Raw genomic sequence first — 19218 nt, forward strand, 5'->3', positions numbered from 1 at the left:
ATTCTTGAAGAGGCACATTCGTACCAGACTAGACTTCCTTAAATCTAACATTCAAGAGACTGTTCGCAGGAAGCAGTATCTGCAAAAAGGCTGTAATGAGTCGCTGAGCAACAGGGAGATCATTCAAATGGATGAACCCAGGGGCTCAGATGTTTTTTTTTTTTTTTACCTGGGGGGGACCAAGCTGTCAGCAAATGATTTCAACTCCATTAGTTATTTTGCATAATTTGGGCTTAAAAAAATGCTCAAGTAGTTACTTTGCGTAATTTGGTCTAATGGTTTGCACTAAAAAGCCATTGGGGGATTCTTATTTGAAATCACTGATAAACAACAATGAACAAAAGTAAACAAAGGCCTACCTGATCAACGCTAGCAATGCATGATATTTGTCTAGTATGCCAATCACCCACCAAAACTTAATGCCTTCTGCAAAATATGTTTGATTCAGTTCAAATTTTGTGCGTGTGCATGGTCTGCGCTGCTCCAAAGCGCCTGCTCTATAAAGCGCGCCTTGCAGCAGGAGTCAGAATTCACCGATCACGTGAGGAGAGCCGCATTCAGTGCCTGGTTTACACTTTTATGCTTTATACTTTTTATTTGATTTCTCAGTGTTTGCTAAACGTTCTGTAATTTATAAGTCGGTATATAGGCTAATACAGCATGTGGTGTATGCCATGTTTCATCTTATTCGTTTTTTGTTAATAAACGTTGTTGTCACTGTAGCCTGTTTTATTGTTGTTGTGCTTATAATAACTAATAAGCTACCAAGGAATCCATCTTTTGTTTTAGTTTTAAAACGTGTAAGGTGTATCCACCTTATTTTTCCCATAAGAGCGGGTGCAGCCATTTGGACATTTTTTGTGTCTGGCTTCCGGTCTCATCCACTTCCAGCTATTTTTAGCTGCACAAAAAGCTCGTTTTGCTGCCTGATATTGCAAACTGGTGTGTCTTACCATATTATTTTAATGTATTATCTTAATTATGAACACGTTGGTTAGTAGTGCAAACTGTTTTACCGTTTACGGCACTTCGATATTCTCCTCGTTATTTTCCTATGGTGGATTATGATCCGGACGTCAAACACATTACCAGAAAACAGCTTACTTCCGCATTGAAAAATAAGGTGGATAATGCAAGCAAAACAGACTTTTTTTGTAAAATGTGACAAATTCGAAAGTTAAAGTGAAAGCGCCTGAAGCCCAGCTTATACCAAAAATAAAGGTTCATCAGCATGCATTGATTGAAGTTGTAGCCAAATGTGCAAATTTTTATGCTCCTGTGGCCAACTGAGAAAGTCACAAATAAGCGACCTGTGCAAAGAATGAGTCTAGAGCCCTGGTCAGCCTGCGTCTGCCCCGACCCGATTCTGAAGCAGGGACCGCAATATTTAAGGAGCGGTGGGTCAGCCTGCCACTACTTAGGCTAATTATGTACATAGCGGAAACCCTGATTCATCCTCGGTTTTACCGATGTTTGTCGCCTTTCATATGGACAGTGAGGGGGACAAATCGGGTTACTGAATCTGGGGGGGTCAAGCGAAATGGGGGAGGTAATGTGGTGGATTGATGAAGTTGTGCATTGTATTTGGTACCTCTGGGCTTCTGTATAATGGTGGCCTTATTTAAGTGATTACAGCAGGTGTGATGGAGTCTCGTGTGCTGTTCATTTTACACTGTTCAAGTAAAGGATGCAAATGCCACTTGTCAGTATCTTCCCTGTTAATACATAACAACGTAGTACAAAATTACACTGTGTGTCTGAACACTTTTGCAATACTTTTTGCTTTGCAACAGTATTTTATTGCCTACAAAAATAAAAAGTGCAAAATGATTGTTAGCCAGTTTTTTTTAATATCAAATATATATATATATATATATATATATATATATTTATAGAACCATAGAATGTTAAAAGCACTACCATATACCAACTTACAGCTTCTTTTTTTTATGAAATCTCTCTGAAAGACACTGAAATATGGTACATACAAAGCAATATGAATACAAACATCAGACTCTTGATAGTTCAAGCTGATATACGTGACACCGAGTCCGGAGCTTCATCGTAGAGAAGAAGGCAGTGCATAATATTTCCTCCAGCTGCTGCGGGGTGTCACAATGCACAGACCACAGAGAATCCAAACACTGTACAATACTACATATTGACTACAGATAAACAGCCTTTTAGGCCTTGACATATTGGAGTACGTGTGTAGATGTAGTTATGTAGTTCGATTGTGTGGTTATGCGTGCAGTAATGATACTTGCTTTTCAGTGGTGGTGTGTTTCGGTTTATGTCCATATCGGGAGGGCGTCCCGGCTCTCCTGCACTAATGCGTTTATCCTCGCGTTCAGGGCCTGAATGAGGCTGGGCGGAATTTCATCTCAGTAAAGGGAATAGAGAAATCTTTGCCTTTCCACTCGGTCCAGATCACTCCCTGCGAGAAACCAAACACAAGACCTTACAACTGGTGCATACGAATTGTATCTACGCATATAATTATATATACAATATATGGCTGCATGTATTGGGTGAAGTCAGCTGCTTTACCTGGTGGTTGGTTTTTGTGTTATAGAGGCCGTTGAGATTGGCCTCATGGCAGTTCTTATACCACCAGCCGCCTCTGTAGGACATGGCGCAGCGCGTGATGAACGGCTGAGGATCCCTGTCCCGCGTGGAGAACGGCCGTCCGTTATGGTATGTCAGCGAGTCACCTGAATAAGAATACGGGCAGAGTTTTACGGCCTCATCCTACATACACGCACGTGGAGCTGTCGAGTTCACGATGGACTCACCGGCTGTGCCAGAATAGCCAGACACTCTGATGGTGTAGTGTTTTTTCATGTTGTCGACAGAGAACGTGGAATAGTGTGCGTAAACGGACTCGTCTCCTGCACTGAGGTCGACTCTCAGGGTCATCGGACTCATCTTGGTGAAGTTATGAAGCTGCTCATTTCCTAAAGGAGGGAGAAGACAGCACGTCAGCCTCTAGAGGGCACCGACAACCTTCTTGACTGTTGTTTCACACTTGACTGTGTAACAGGTGCCTGTTTCACAAATGTTTCTAAAAGAGTGGAAAACGACCAGATTGTAATAATAGAGTGTCCGTTCCTTTTCCCGTAATTGTGCCGTTTCAGAGAAATGACGCACTCCCAGCAGGAGTGTGGTCCTGCACGACGACGTAGGCACTTCACAGAGGAAATTAATTCAGTGTAAGAACAGCATTTCTCACCGAGCCAGAATTCCCCATCCAGCGCTCCAAATCCATTGCTGTATTCACGCCAGCTCCTGAAGAAGTCCGTCTTGCCATCCTTTCTTCGCTGAAAGACCTGGACACACAAAGGAGATGACGCCACTTCAACAGGAAACATGGAATATTATGAAACATTTGTAGCTGTTACTAACGTTTAAGCAAACACCACCATTACTGTTGCTCATACTGACGTTTAGAGATCTGAACAAACTGCTGTCGAGCAACTCGTCCCACGTGTCATTTTTGCTACACGTGAGTGATGCTTCAAATCAGATGTGGTTATTTTGGACATCAGTGAGTAGGAAAAGAGAAATCTTTTATGCTGAATGCAGTTTATGATGACTATGCATGTACAATGTTTCCCACCTATTTTATGTACCGCCTAATCCCATTCACCGCAAATTCAGCTCCTCCTGATCCCTAGTAAAGATGTGACGTGACTCATTGATTCATACCGTCCAGCCTCCTCCATCAGTCTCCATGTCACAGTAAACCATCAGCGGCTTTCCCTCCCGGCCCTGTGGAAACACCTCCGTGATGCCAGACTGCAGCACTCCGTTCTGCTTCTCCTGCGAACAGTCAGTGGGAAACGGGAACCGGAGATTCCCTGACAGACAAAGAGACAGCGGTGAACCTTATGAAAACATGTCCAGGTCACACCTCACTTCAAGATCACAGGTAAAGTAAAAATAAAAATACGCCCAGTAGTAATTCATAGTAAATTCTCTATAACATGTTAAAAAACAACGACAATGTTTTTAAATTCAAGGCGAGGCGTCAGAGGACAGTCATCAGTACCGGTGGTGAAGTCTGTAGAGACGGCGCTCCCGTACAGACCGTCCTGCTCGGCCTGTAGTTGAGCTGTGTATGTTGACGTTGGGTACAATCTGGTCAGCTTGAACTCCTTGACCGTGGGGTCAAGAATCACTTCCTGTGTAGAAGAAACTAATATTTAGAGCTACATAGACACTCAGTTCACACAGTTACTGCTCAACGGGACGACAGTGGTGGGTAAAAGAGGCGCTTTCATGGGGACAAACCGGCATGATACCGTGTTCAGCTGATGTGAAAGTCTGACCTTTATGTCCTGGCCATCCGTGTAATAGCTGAGCTTGTAGCTGCTGACGGCTGACGCAGGTGGTTTCCAAGACAGCACCGCGGTACGAGGCGTAACCTGACTGGCTTTGAGATCACGAGGACCATCCACTTTTTTACCTGCAACATACAAAAGAAAGACTTCTGCCTGGGCTATTAAAAGTTAGCACAAGCATGCTTCTTGAGCAACCTTTCACAGATGAGGTTTGTGAGGTTTTAAAAACCAACATTTTCATGTGATGAACTATACCTGTGGGAACTTGAGAACTGACTTCACGCATCCGCTAAAAATCACTGAAGCTGATTACCAGTCATTGAGAAAAAAATGGCTCAGAAAAATGAAGACCTCTGGCAGCTGACCTGATAATTGCTAAGCAAACAGGAGACAGCGATGCTTACCGCCGGATGTTGTGAAGGCTGTGGTTGCTCTGGAGCTGCTCAGGTCTCCCAGCTGGCTGTGAACGCTCACGCTGTACCGTGTGGAGGATTGCAGCGACTGCAGCTGCCCTTCTGCAGCGTTGCCAGATACTTTGATGGTTATTCCAGATCCAGGTGCTTATGAGAGGAAAAACACAGGAGTGTCATTTTTCAGGAATATTGAGAAGTGTGTCAGTCCTTTCCTTTCTGACAAAGAATAAAGCACATTGTAGTATCACTGAGTAAATGCTTCATCTTAAATTGTCTGTACAACCACAAAACTCAGGGTAGCCTATTTAAGACGGACCATTTAAATTCTATTACATAGCAATAGTTGCAGACTTGGCTTACCTGTATCAGAACTATACACAATCACATAATGGTCGACAGCTGCCAAGGCGGGTCTCCACAGCAACAGCGCTTTACTGTCTGTGACGTTTATGGCCCTCAGGTCTGTTGGTGGGTCGGGGGCTGAGAGATACACGATCGATCAAAATTACTGCACAGCTATAGCCTTTAAATGACACAGCAAACATTCTTTTTGAACCCTCTGTCATTGTTTGTCTGACACTGGCAAACAGCTACAGCAGTGTTGTTATGACAAGATGTTCATGACTTTCTTTTTTTCAGTCGTAAAGAAATTATGTTTTTGAGGAAAACGTTTCAGCATTTTTCTCCATATAATGGACTGATATGGTGCCCCGATTTTGAACTTTCAAAACGCAGTTTAAATGCGGCTTCAAACGATCAAAATCGCTGTTGTAAATGATCCCAGCCGAGGAAGAAGGGTCTTATCTAGCGAAACGATCGGTTATTTTAATACAAATAATACAATTTATATACTTTTTAATGTCAAACGCTCATCTTGTCTTACTCTCCCTGGACCCTGGTTTTTGTTCTGGTTCATGTCAGTTAGTGTATGTTGAAAAACTCCCATCTCATGTTCACCCTCAACTTCAAAATCGTCCTATATCGCTGTTTTACCTTTTTTGTTAAGGGTGTTTGATCTTCTTTGCATGTTCACTTTGTAAACACTGTGTCGGTGCTTCTGCAGCGATGTAGAATGATTTTGAAATGATTTTTGAAGTCAAGGGAGAAAATATGATTGGAGTTTTTCGACATACACTAACTGTCTTGAGTCAGAATACACAGAGTTCAGGGAGAGAAAGACAAGACGAGCGTTTGAGATTAAAAAGTATTTAAATTGTATTTTTTTAATGAAAATAACTGATGGTTTCGCTAGATAAGACCCTTCTTCCTCAGCTGAGATCGTTTACAACCGCATTTGGGATCATTTGAAGCTGCATTTAAACTACATTTTGGAAGTTCAAACTCGGGGCACCATATCAGTCCATTATATGGAGAAAAATGCTGAAATATTTTCCTCAAAAAACGTAATTTCTTTACGACTGACGAAAGAAAGACATGAACATCTTGGGTGACATTATATGTGAATCTTTGTTTTGGAAGTGGACTTCTTTAAGTAAGATTAGATTAGTAAGTGACAACAATGACTGAACTTTACTCAACTACATTGATTTTACTAATTAATTATGAAAATCAAGCTGAAATTCATTAAACTAGTAGTAGACACAAGTCCTGCGACAAATTAATTTCTTCTGGAATATCCTGAGGTTAAATGCCTTTTTGAGATTGATTCATGAATCAATCAACCCTGCACAGCCTTTAGTTATCAGCCTTGATCTTTAACCACTAGTTTCCTATATTACTCTTGCTAGAATTTTCTAGAATGACGGGTAACTTACAAGTGGTTACAGTATCCTGAATGGAATTACTTTCGTCTTGTCCAAGTACAGACATCACACGGACCTCATAGGTAGAGCCAGGAGACATCGGCGAGAGTGCCAGACGGACCGTTTCTGAGTCCACGCTAACAGAGATCGGCTCACCTGCCATTACACGAACAAGAAACATATATGCAACACAAGAAAAAGAAGACACATTTGGCACTTTCAATCAACTCAAAACTAATTAGGGTCTCAAATGCTTGAAAATGTCCCTGTCTTTCTTTTTTTCTTTCTTTCTTTAATGACATGTACAATTTTTTCAGCCCCAAATCATGTAATAAAGGACTGTGGGACACACACTTTTAGAAAGACAAAATACACTCTAAACAGGCAAGAGATGTAACTGACATAACAAACTACAGCCCAAAAAGGCACAGAGCAAAAGCGCAAAGACCAAGAAGTCTACATTTGAACAAGGAAAGAGAGTTGGAAATTTTACTCTGCTGATACCTATTGATGATGCATTGCAGGTGGTGGCTGGATTGTCAGCGGTTGCTGTGCTGGGGCCCGAAGAACTCCACAGAGAGCAGGGGAGCACAGTGTCCCATGTCTGACCCACATCAGAAGGGCACAGTACTTTCCTAAGCCAACGGGAAGCATTATATAGCTGGAATGTAACTGGACCTAACAGCTTTTGTGGCTACTGTGGCTGTGATGAAAAAGTGTGAAGCTTGTTTTTCTTGTGTGACAACTGAACCCACACCCGGCCAGCAGGAAGATTTTCTAAGAAATCCGGGCCTTTTTCTTTTCATGGTATCTGCCCTGTGCTTTGAGCTGTGGTCTGTGCACCCTGGCTTTCACCACAGGGTTGACAACGAAAGAAAAGGAAGGCCAAGTCTGTGTAAGGCTCTGGCTCTTGATGTATTGACTATACTGGAGTAAAATAGTGAATAGTGAAAAGTCATTGGCTGAAACATGAAAGCCAACAAAGTCAAACTCTGGTGCCACAAATAAGCATTTTTCCATTTTAAGTGTCAGATTATGCTGCCCTTAAGTGCTGTTCATGAATCACTGCATTCAGGGCAAGGACAAGGAAAGGAAAAGGAAAGGAAGGAAATTATGGGATGTGTGGCCATGTATGGTGAACGATACTTGAAATTTGTGTTCTGCATTTCACCCATCCAAGTGCACACACAGAGCAGTGAGAACTGAACACACACACACACACACACACACACACACACTCACACACTGTGAACACACACCCGGAGCGCGGGAACTGCTGGGGGTTCGGTGTCTTGCTCAAGGGCTTCACCTCAGTCAAGGTATTGCGATTGCCCCCACATCATCAAGGCAGATAGCAATGCCAGGGACACCAGCCAGGATGGTGGACATGATTTTCTGGAAACAGCTAAGGGCTGAACTGAGTTCAAAAGGCATACTCGTGTAATGGAATATGCTAACATGTGTAACGAATGCAGATGATTTCTACTGTGTGGATGGAGGGGAACCTGGAGATAATCTTGACGTTGGTCAAGTTTGGAAAAATTGTTGAGCCATAAAAGTATGTAGTGAGCTCTTCGATTGTTGCCAGAGGGTAGCGATCTGGGATTACTGTTTTGCTGACAGACCACACAAACTCTCAGGCCAAACTCTTCGTTACCTTCGTATAATTGGTTCACTTGTTTTTGTCTTCAAAATGGAAAAACTATTTTGTTGTTTTCATATTTTGATTTTTGTTTTCATCACAATTTGCACCAAATGGATATACAATAAAAGCAAAGTGGATAAACAGCTTGAATATTCATTCAAATGTGGGATGGAATGAAACGTCCCTTTCTGCCGACTGTCAAACATCAATGTTCCTCTGTTCCACGCAGCAGAATTACACTTATCCGCTGCATAGTTGTACGGATTCTTAACACGTTTTTTGCAACTGCATTTCATCTTTTTCTCATCAAACAACCAGACTAACGAATGGATTGACGCGAACCATACTGCGTCTAGAGCCCTAGACAAGGCTTATGTCTGTGTAGACATAGTAGAGAGAAGTAGGGTATCGCTGGTATTTATTTCAGAAATATAAATGTACTTTGCATCTGCACACACATTACCCATTAGTCCACTTCTTGAAGCCAGTATCGATTTAAGGGAAAATTCGAAGGAGTCATAACTTTTGTTTTTAGACAACAAGCTGATTTTATTTAATTAATCTTGAGTATTAATTGATGTCACACAAAATGGCATGTTTTAGTTTCTCTTCCAGCTAAACTTCCAAAGCAAAGTCATAGAACCGTTGTGTTACAGACTCCCCAGCATTGGCGCACAATGTAATGTTTTCTTTCTGAGGCTTTGAATGAATAGATTAAGTGAGTGATTCAATGAGTCACTTGATTTTTATAAGTGAATCATTTTTTTAAACAAATCTGTTGAGTAAATGACTCATTCATTAACACAAAAACTTGCCACCAACTACTTGCTATATTACCTTCATAATCCAAGTATCATTTAAATTTTTCATTGATTTTCTATTTCTCTATTCAAAATATTATGTTTAAAGCATTGATCTCATAATTGTAATTGCTACATAAATGCATTTACTGCCCTCCATTCTTCCACTTCATTCTTCGTCCAAAACTCACTGTATTGTCGAAAATAAAAGTTATGCAAATTTACACCTAAATCGATACTGTCTGCACTTCACTATGTAGTTGTGGTTGTAGTTGTGGGTGCAGATGTGAAATAAATTAACATTTATGAGATAAACTAATATTGTCATGCAGGATGCTGAATATATGCACAGAAGAAAGCGATAAACAAACAGTTTCATTGTTTTTCCGTTTCGAAGACAAATAGGAGTAAACAAATTGTCCGTAGGTACACAGACTGATATTGCTGCCATGTGTGTAACATGAAATGGGAAGTCGAACAGAGCCTTGTTTCGAACAGAGGGCAGCTGGAGGGGCACATATGGCCGGAAATGTTCATAAGTAGCCATTTTAAGTATTGAGACTTTAGACCCTGTGTCCAGTAGCAGGGGAATGCAAGTGTCCGCTATATTAACAGCGCATGTCAAAAAACCTACTGAACTGGTGTTGACTGAATGGAGTATAGCAGGGGTTGTAATGTTGGCATGTGGATTTCATTGTGTAGGAGCTTGAACTGGAGCAGACGGCAGCATTTTGCAAAGTGGTTCAGCTTTTGACAGCGTCAGCATGTTTGTCCCCGTGCTGTACAGTCAAGAGCACGAGATGAGTGTCTAGTAGAGCCACAATTTCAACATCAGTACTGAACTTGAGGGTGTGCATAATGCATGTCCACCCTTAAAGATATTTCTGCCTCTGCCCCGTCAACTTGAGTGCATTCTTGTCTCCACTGCTTACACTTAATTTATGTGCTGTGCTTAATTCAGACTTGATTTGAGAGGCCAGAATTACAGCTTTCCCTAAAGTGAGATGATCATCTTCCAATAGCAGCTGCTCCTGAACAAGTGTGTTGTTTGTTTTCTCAATTAACTTATCTTGTATCATCTCGTCTGATAAAGAACTAAAACGGCACGGTTTTGCCAGCCCTCTTAAGTAAGCAACATATTGAGCAATCGACTCATTGGTGCACTTTCTGCGCTGCTGGAACCCCAGACGTCTCAGCAGGAAATGCTGTTTTTTTGTGAGCGTGTGAAATACACGCTGCCCGTCGCCACCAAGACAGTGAAGGAGTATGGCCATTTTCCACTCCGTTGGAACAGCATCGAGGCCTATTCTTAACAGCTATGTTTCAAAGGACATTTTGCATTGCTCCCATGGGACTGTAGCAAAGATGGGAAGTAACGAAGTACAAATACTTTGTTACTGTACTTAAGTAGATTTTTCTGGTATCAGTACTTAACTATTTATTTTTCTGACTATTTTTACTTTAATTCCTTACATTTTTACACAAATATCTATACTTTCTACTTCTTACATTTTCAAACCAGGCTCGTTACTTTAGTTTTAATCAGCATTTGGCTGACCACCATTCGATAACAAATCTCTAATAAATCATGGATCGGTTAGTCTTTGACTGGCAACGTGATTCGGCTCGTGTGCGCTCCGCGTCTCCGCCAAACGGAGTAATCATTGCAGGTGACTCGAGAATGGAGTGGAAGCGCCGGGTGGATCAGAGAGGCAAAACTACTGACCTATTCAGGACTTCAAGTGCAGGTCAGTTTCATCTGTAAACAGGCTGCTAAGAGTTGCTAGCAGTTTACTGCTAAGTAAACAAAGACAAAACTACAGCAGCAGTACTATAAACCAAACTAAACTAAATTACGATCATCACTCAAACTACTCTTTGCTGCAGGGCATCATTATTATCTACTGTAAAGTTACAGTAGTAATTTAGCAAACACATGTTATAGAACATTGTTTTGTAATACGTTCAGAGGGAGCTAGGGCAGATAACAACACAGCCCTTATGAAAATTAAAACTAAAATCCATGGTTACTATAATTAAACCATGGTAACCACAAATGAACCATGGTTTTGCTACACTAACCATAGTCTAACCATGAGATGTGTAGTAAATCTATGGTTGTAAATTAAAACAGACTGTAATCAATCTGCCAAAAAAAACATGGTTACTATACTTTTACTGTAATAAACCATGGTTAATTTTGGGAAGAGAAAATATGACTCATGATAATGCAATAACATGTTCAGTATTAGGATTTTTTTGTAAAGATATTGTCATGATGTAACCATTATTGTACCAATTTTGACATTTAGGCAATTTAGAAAATACAGTTTTGTTAAATCTGTAGTATTTAAGCCATTTTAAGATAAAAACAACAACACCTGGTCATAATGTGATACTTTAAATTGTACTTAAATAAAATTGTTAGTGCAAACAGAATATAATGAGGTGGTTGTTTTGCAAGAAGGAGGAGACAGTTCTGCTCATAACAGTAAATGGCTGATGGGGAAAGGGACAGCTACAAGAAAATTAGTGAAGAAAGCAAACACACACAAAGTGAGATGCGGCCCCAGCCTAAAGTTTTAAACATTTATTTAAATGTGATGGCCATACAAAAATGGGTGTATGGGACAGCCTGGATGAGTGTGAGATTTCCCAGCTTGAAATTTTGTCCCAGTCTGGCCCTGTTCTACATGGTGGTTGTTTAGCCTTGATATTCATTAGTTGACAAATTTGAAATGTAAGTTTTTTTGTATTAATGTGTCAGTATGACGTGAGGTCCAGTTACCAGCGTGACACTAAAACAGGTAGTGGTAATGGGCACTTTTGACTAAAGTACATGTCTGAGCCCATACTTCTTTACTTTAACTTAAGTAAAAAAGTGGAATCAGTACTACTTTTACCACAGTATTTTAAACATGAGTATGAATGAAGGGTGTGTGTACTTTTGCCATCTCTGGACTGCAGGCTCACCAGGATGGGGCAAAAAGGGTCTTGGCGGAGATAACAACAGTATGGGAGAATCATTTGACATCCTCATTGCCAATTGTTCTGTCAGTAAAGATGACTCACATTAGAGCTTAATTTACTTTTTACAGTTCTCCTCAAATTCTTTCACATCACTGAACTGATGAAAACATACGAAAACATTCAAGGGTCAGCATCACTTCCCGTATCAAACCCCTGAAGTCTGCAAGAACTGGAAGTTGCTTCCTACTTTACTTCCCTAATATGACGTGCTCCTCCTTTCCATCTCTTGCTCCCGGCAAACTAACGGTTGGTTAAGGATATTCTGCCCAAGCCATCAAACTGACGTTATCAGGGAAGGAATGGCATTCCAGAGCAAATTTTCAGATTTTAATTAAAGATTACCAAGACAAATCTTTTTTTTTTGTTGTTTTCTTTTTCTTTCCCCCAGTGGATTAACGTGCATGGATTAAGTGTTCACCTGAAGACTAGCAACGTGTGCTAACAAAGTAAAGAGTGTCAATTTTTATTTCACGCAGACTTTGGAGTAACCTTCATTCATTCTAGTTCATTCATGTAATGAACACACTACTTTAACTTAGTCGAATTAAGAATGCAACAATAAGTGGGTTAAAGAAGTAATTGTGTACCCTATTTGTAGACTTGTTTCCTATTACTGTGGGCTAGTTTCCCGAAGGATTTTACTGTTTTTTTTTGTTTTGTTTTTTTCCTGAGTTTTACGTTACCTTCTTGCACGTGAGTGTACGTGATCTTGAATCCAGACACCTTGCTCTTCGGTTTGGTCCAGGACACCGTGACAGAGCTGTCGGTCACATCGCTGAAGGCAAGATTGGACGGAGGCTCAGGGCCTGGGTACAGAACATTAAATACAGGTCAAGAAAGAGACACAAAAGAGACACAAAAGAGAAAGGCAGAAGAAGAAATAAGCCGACAGATAAACAACAAGTCAGAGTCAGAAGAAATTTGATGTAAAAAAAGAAGTAAGGGTGAATACAAAACCAGAATAAAACATTGTTAAGCAGTACTTGTTTACTTGCATTCACAAGTCTCTCATCTCTGTGACGACCCTGACATACGTGTCTCAGAAATAAGGCTGGCTATTGGTTATTTGGGTGAAAACAGGAGTGTATATATGTGCAGTCGAAACATATATACAGTATATAGGCCACCGCCTATACAGAGCCCCACAGAAACGTCACTGTTAATGACTGACATGAAATCCTGCAGAGGAGCAAGAAAACACAAGCATGATATTATGATGCTGATGCTGCTCTTTTGAACCTGGAGAGGAGAAGAAAAATGCAAAGACGAGATGAGTGAGGAAGTGAAGACACTGAGGAGGAAACGTCGTGAACGGCCGTTAAGTCGTTTCATTAAAAAACAGCACAGTGTGTGTTTTGTTGGCCAACATGGAACAAGTTATTTTACATGAGATTCAACCACTGCTGTTTGTTTGAAATCAAGGGGCCGACCGTGGTCTTACCCTGGACTGAGGGTGAGTGATGAGGGGAGACATGAAGGTGGCTGACTGTAATCTTACCCTGGATGAGAGAAGATCAAAGCAGCGATAAATGGTGATGAGCATGAATATATCTTACTGTTTGTACCAGTATACTCTATTTTGTTCTTCATTAGTATCTCCTGAGTAGTTATCAAAAGGATTATTCTTAGGTTAATATTCCCAGAAGGGGACAAGTAAAACCCCGTAGAACTGTCGGCATCGGTAGCATGTTGTTGATTACCACACAAAAGCGCTTTGACTGATCCCTCACTTTGCAAAGAAAAACAAAAACATATTTACAGTAATGCACTGACACTGGAAGCATTTCCCGTGGTTTAAAAACAGGAATGTGGAGCTTGTAGTTATGTTATCAAAAAAAAAAAAAAAAAAAAAAAAAAAAGCCAGTTAGCAGTCTGAGTGTGGTTCCAGTGCCCAACAGTTGACCTGAAAAAAACAAAACAATTCAAAGCCTGTTCAGAATAAAATATGTTGGCTCAAATTAGACTTTTCATGTTTATAATGTTATGTTTACAATGATTTTTTATTACTATTACAAAATGTAATTCATTTCATTTGATTTTTCTTAATGTTTACACACAAAAGGACAAGCTGAAATAATTTTCTGTGTTAATCAACAGCATGCCACAGATGTTGCTTTTAACCAAGAATAAATGAACAAAATTAATTGTTGTATCAGTGGTAACTCCCATATCCAAAAAAAAAAAAAAGTTATGTTAAATTTAGTAAGCTAAACTGATTTAAAAAAAAAAAATACACTACACATGTACTGAGTAGTGGCCATTAAAGTAAAAATGTATTTGTATAATCCGATGTTAATATTAGTTATGGGCAGTTAGTTATTACCATATGAATGGAGACAATGTTAAGCTGAAACAATTAAACACTTTTTTTTTCTGTTGATTTTCAAGATGATGAGTCTGTGTGGACAGACATACTGGCAGGCACAGTTTTTGCTGATAGGCAGGGGTGTGGATTTTTGCATTCAAATTGATTGCATTAGCAATTTAGTGTAATGTATCAAAAACATTCAGACTGATTCACTTTAAATCAATTAACTGAACAAAATGAGTTGTAGCTCTCAGAACGTTCCCAGTTAATTTTCATTTTCGAGCATGCTAGCTTCCTAATTTGCTGCTCAGTATGTAGGCCACACATTGTCCACAATGACCAAAGGCACAAGGTTAGAACTGAGAACAAAGGTGTTATACATTTATACATTTATTGACATCTACACACTGCACATTGCATCGATTTTAATCAAAGCTTCAAAGAAGATGACTTTGCTTTGATTAAAAAGCCCTTGCTAGTCAAGGGTTCGCTGTAAACTGAACAGCATGGAAAGCAGCAGTGCTGACAAGCTAAGCAGTAAAACTCAAGATATTCAAAGACATTTCCTGATAACAGAGCTGTATCGATATAGATTAAGCATTAGCAACACTGACTTTTGGTTTTGGGTACCTGTATGTACGATGAGGTTGTGAGTTTTGGAGCGAAACGTTGGTCCCTTCCCAAAGATGGACACAGAGTACCTGGTCTGTGGCGCGAGATTCGCCATTTGGTGTGAGCGGGCAGTTCCAGGGAGAACTGTAGACAAGCTTGTAATGTTTTCTCCACTCTTGTTCATCTTTGTACTCTGTACATTAGGTACGAGTTGACTGACTACACTTTTGCCCTTGCTCAAACTACTTTTCTTTGCTGCTGTTGCCTTAAGTCTCTTCCCGTCATCAACTTCTTTCTCGCTTTTCCTTTCATCAGGCTCTTCATCTTTTTCTTCACTCTTCTCGTCCTTGTCTATGTTGTCTGGTCCCAGCTCAGTTTGAGTGATTATGAAGTGCTTGAACTTTCCTTTCGGTGCACCCCATATTAGTACGAGGCCTGTTGATGTCACATTGTTGACCCCCACATGCTCAATGGAGCTGTCTGCTTCACTCAACACATATTCCTGAGTACTATTATCATTTTTCATGGGACGGTCTGTGGAAAAAGGACTGTGAGAGTATCCTTTTCCATACTGACTAATGTTTGGGCCCATTTGAGTGGTACCACCATGTCTTATTTGGGAATGTCTCCTGGCTCCCTGTCTATTGGCTGATCCATTGGTCCTGTTGAGAATTACATTCTGTCTAATCTTAATACTAGTGCCATTTTCTTTTGCAGGGGTTAAAGCAGCCTTTTCTGGTTGGATAGGAGTGCCTTGGTTGACGGGCCTGTTGTTTCTGACAGTGGGTCGTCTTACGGGTCCCTGGTTGGGGTGCTGAGGCGACTCTAGAATTGGCCTCGTACGCATCTGAAAAGAACCGGGACGACGAGGATAAGACCCCCTAAACGGCGTGCGCCGACCGGGTGCTTCAACGCCTGTGATTTTTAATGCGGTGTCTTTTTTCATAGGGAGTTGGACTGGCAATGAAGCTGTCTCGGTGCTGGACTTGTGAGCAGCTTCAGAAGTTGAATCTTGGAATTGTCTTGTGGCTGGAATTGAGTTTAGAACTTCTTCCTCAACAAGCGGCTCTTTTGCTAAAGGAGAGGCGATGGGACTAGGCCAAGATGGACGCTTGTTTTTTGGCGTCTCTAAAGATGAGGAAGAAGAGGACGTCGACTTAAGCGGTGATCTACCTACTACTGGTGGAGAAGCTAAACTTGGGGGTTTTGGTCTAGTTGCTTGTCTGGGGATGGATAATGGCGATGCCTGGAGGCTGTTTTTTCTAGGTGCTCTTTCTGCTGTTGACCGATTTCCTGCTGCACGTTGATTCACCCTCTCAGGTTGTGCCAAAGATTGTGGTGCAGGGCGCTGTGGACCGTTTAGGTACGGAGGAGGAGATGTGGTGGTGAGAGGCTGGTAAAGAGTTGTCTCAGGCTGTCTCGTTGAAAAGGGAGCGGCATTCATTACAATTGTATTCTTTCCCGCTGTGTCTTCATCAGGTTCTTCTTCTCCTTCTTGCTCTTCCACACTCCTTCTGGCTTCAGAAGTCTCAGCTTCAGGCCGAGCCTCATCCAGCCCTGTAACCCCCATTTGATTGACTGTAGATCTGTCTGTTAGAAGTTTGTGTAAGAGATCAGTTCCATTCAAATGGCCAACTATAACTGTTAGGTTTTTTGTCAGCACATTGCCATCTGACATGTTTGCATGTATCTTTCTGTACCCGACCAAAACCTTTCGAACACATTTGGTCCCATTTATATAGGCTGTAATGTTTTTTTCCGTTGTAATTGTTGGCTCTTCGGTCGAGTCAGTGACGTTGCTGAAAGGCAGTGGGGTGGCAGATGGGGTGGGTATGTGTTTCTGGACGGTGGAGCTTGGGTTGGCATGTCCGGGTGTCTCGACAGACTCTCTTCTAAAATCAGTTTCAGTGTTTCCCTCCTGAGAACTTGTCTCTTTCATTGTCAGCGCCAATGGTTTACCACCAGAGACAGGATATGTATTAGGGTTTCTTGGTCTCAGAGGATGCCATGTTCTTGACTTCTTTGCAGAAGGCACAACAATTCCCCCTTTTGCTCCTATCTGGGAAGAATTGAAATGTTTGATTTCTGGACTATAAGGTCTTCTCATGGTTTGTGTACCGGGTTTGGGAAGCATCCCAGGTGTTTTTTTTTGTCCAGGTCTAACAAGTATATCTGTTTTGAGTCGGCTTATGTTTCCTGCTCTTTTTAGATTTTTAACATTTCCTTTTGTCACTTGGCCCCCTTTGCTCGGTCCTTGCTTTTGCAGGAACAGTGTTGTGTTTGTGAACCTTGGTGTCTTTTCTTTGTTGTCGCCAGCCTCCACGTCTATCTCCGTGGTCAGCCTGGTCGCAGGCACCGAGGCGTTCCCTAAAGGCACGAATGAAGTTTAACATTTGGATTCAAAATGAACTTCTCACTAACAGTTCAGCTGGAGAAGGAAATCCTGTTAAAAAAAGGTAGCGTTAATGCAACAGGTAGAAAATAAGTTATCCAAACAATTCTGGCATTGGGGTGGCCGCTATCCTTGTGACATCAGTAAGGAAACTGGAGAGGTTTACATTTTCTGCAAGAAAAAAGAAAGGTAAAATTTTCCTGAAGAAGTGGAAAATGTGGCATTGCTGGTTAGAGTGATCATACTGTGTTTTATTCTTCACAAAAACAGAAGAGAAAATGATGCAATATGCACATTTAAATGAAACTCTTCCCTTTTTAACAACACTCTTTGCCTCGCCACATGTAAAACTCAACCACAGTAGTCTGTACAGTTCAGCAGTGAGGTCACTGGATTGTAAATATGACAGATTGACTGGGCTATTCACAATCAGCATGAGCCTCACCTAAATTCACATCATCTGGTGGCTGTAAATACGTTAATTGACTTACTATGATGACTTTTCCTTGTCCTCTCATTAGCTAATGCATCCAGATGTGTCAGTCTTGCTGTATGCTGTACGCTTTTATGCTTAACTTGCAAAGGGGCCTGGATTCAGATCCTACCTAATATCAACGGGTCTGTAAATACCAGTTTTTTGATTGCAAAGAATTCCCAATGCCTGAAAAAACTGCCAGACTACGAAAATCTTAACATAAAGCAGGTGTAGATTTGACAAAGTATGTTTTTGGAGGTTTCAACTTGCTTTTTTGCTATCAGTGTATATCATTTTCTGCATATAATTCTCTCATCTTTTCTTACCTCCAGATATTTATGGCTTTATTTCTTCAGATGAATGCAGATGAAGATTTTTTGCGAAGAGTTGTGAAGAGTGAAGTAAGCAAATGAAGCTTGTCCACAGGGGACCGCCTTTTCTCTTGTGAGCTTCACAATGCACTTGCATCACCAATTATCAGTTGAACTCCAAAAAAGAGAACGCACGATAACTGATGCGCACAAATCCATTGTGTGTCTAATGTGAGTGTTTGCTATGTCAGCCTAGGCGATAAGCCAGAGGCCAGTACAAGGGAAGTCTATCCAAAGTGTCACTGTGAACGCAGGAACATCCAGTAACAAAGCGATCGATCAGGAGTTTTAGACGCCTATTGCAAGGACTGTTAATTGTGTACAGGTGAACGTGGATGAGACAAACCAGTGGTTTACAACATGATAATTGAAGAGCTGAAAGCGGATTTCAAATTTCTCATGTAGTATGAACTCTCAAATAAAATTTGTACTCTGTCTCTCTTTCTTACAGACAATCCACATGAATTGAACATGTGAAAATCATGTTTTTTTGTTCTGTAAGGGAGGGAGTATAAATTTAATTTGAGATATTGATATTTATTTTTATTACATGCTACATTAGAAATCATACTTGTAGCTACATCTAGGCCTGTAGCTATATAGGTGACAGAATACTGTGTCCATCACTGATTAGTGACGCCATCATACACTGCAGGAAAGCTGAATTTGTATGATCAGTATCGGTCGCAACGCCTTGTTGATCTGCAAATTATTCATAACACTGGTGACTGTGCAAACTAAACACTGAAATGAGATGTCCCGATCCTTTCCATTTTATTGTTCCCTGACACCAAAAGTACTTCGCAGAAACTCGTTATCCGTTTGCATTTCTACTAAACGACCTCCTTAAGGGATTTCAATGTTGCTTTTTTTTTTAATATCAAGGCTGAGAAAAGGTAACGACCCTAATGACTATGGTCTTCTCAGAGGAAGACAGGCCTTGTTCTGGTATTACCACAGTCTGTGTGACAGCAGATGTTTTGACAATCCAAAGATGACTATAAAAATCGCTTGAAAACATTTTGCTTTGAACCGTAACAAATTTAAAGCCATGTTCCACAGAATT

General features: G+C 40.9%; 1 protein-coding gene across 1 annotated transcript in view; it reads right to left on the reverse strand.

The window, feature by feature from the left end:
* Nucleotides 1-1842: 1842 nt before the first annotated feature.
* The window catches only part of LOC127161502 (tenascin), a 44727-nt gene continuing 27351 nt past the window's right edge, over nucleotides 1843-19218 (reverse strand). Inside the window, exons 8-19 of the mRNA XM_051104249.1 lie at nucleotides 14933-17281; nucleotides 12678-12800; nucleotides 6532-6675; nucleotides 5117-5236; nucleotides 4748-4903; nucleotides 4332-4468; nucleotides 4052-4184; nucleotides 3709-3860; nucleotides 3233-3329; nucleotides 2796-2957; nucleotides 2551-2714; nucleotides 1843-2437 (exon numbers count right to left, since the gene is read on the reverse strand). Of these exons, the coding sequence (XP_050960206.1) occupies nucleotides 2351-2437; nucleotides 2551-2714; nucleotides 2796-2957; nucleotides 3233-3329; nucleotides 3709-3860; nucleotides 4052-4184; nucleotides 4332-4468; nucleotides 4748-4903; nucleotides 5117-5236; nucleotides 6532-6675; nucleotides 12678-12800; nucleotides 14933-17281 (3824 nt within the window). The 3' untranslated portion in view covers nucleotides 1843-2350. The remainder of the gene's footprint in view (nucleotides 2438-2550; nucleotides 2715-2795; nucleotides 2958-3232; nucleotides 3330-3708; nucleotides 3861-4051; nucleotides 4185-4331; nucleotides 4469-4747; nucleotides 4904-5116; nucleotides 5237-6531; nucleotides 6676-12677; nucleotides 12801-14932; nucleotides 17282-19218) is intronic.

This window comes from Labeo rohita, unplaced genomic scaffold (genome assembly GCF_022985175.1).
Source record: "Labeo rohita strain BAU-BD-2019 unplaced genomic scaffold, IGBB_LRoh.1.0 scaffold_66, whole genome shotgun sequence".
In the NCBI taxonomy this organism is placed as follows: domain Eukaryota; kingdom Metazoa; phylum Chordata; class Actinopteri; order Cypriniformes; family Cyprinidae; genus Labeo; species Labeo rohita.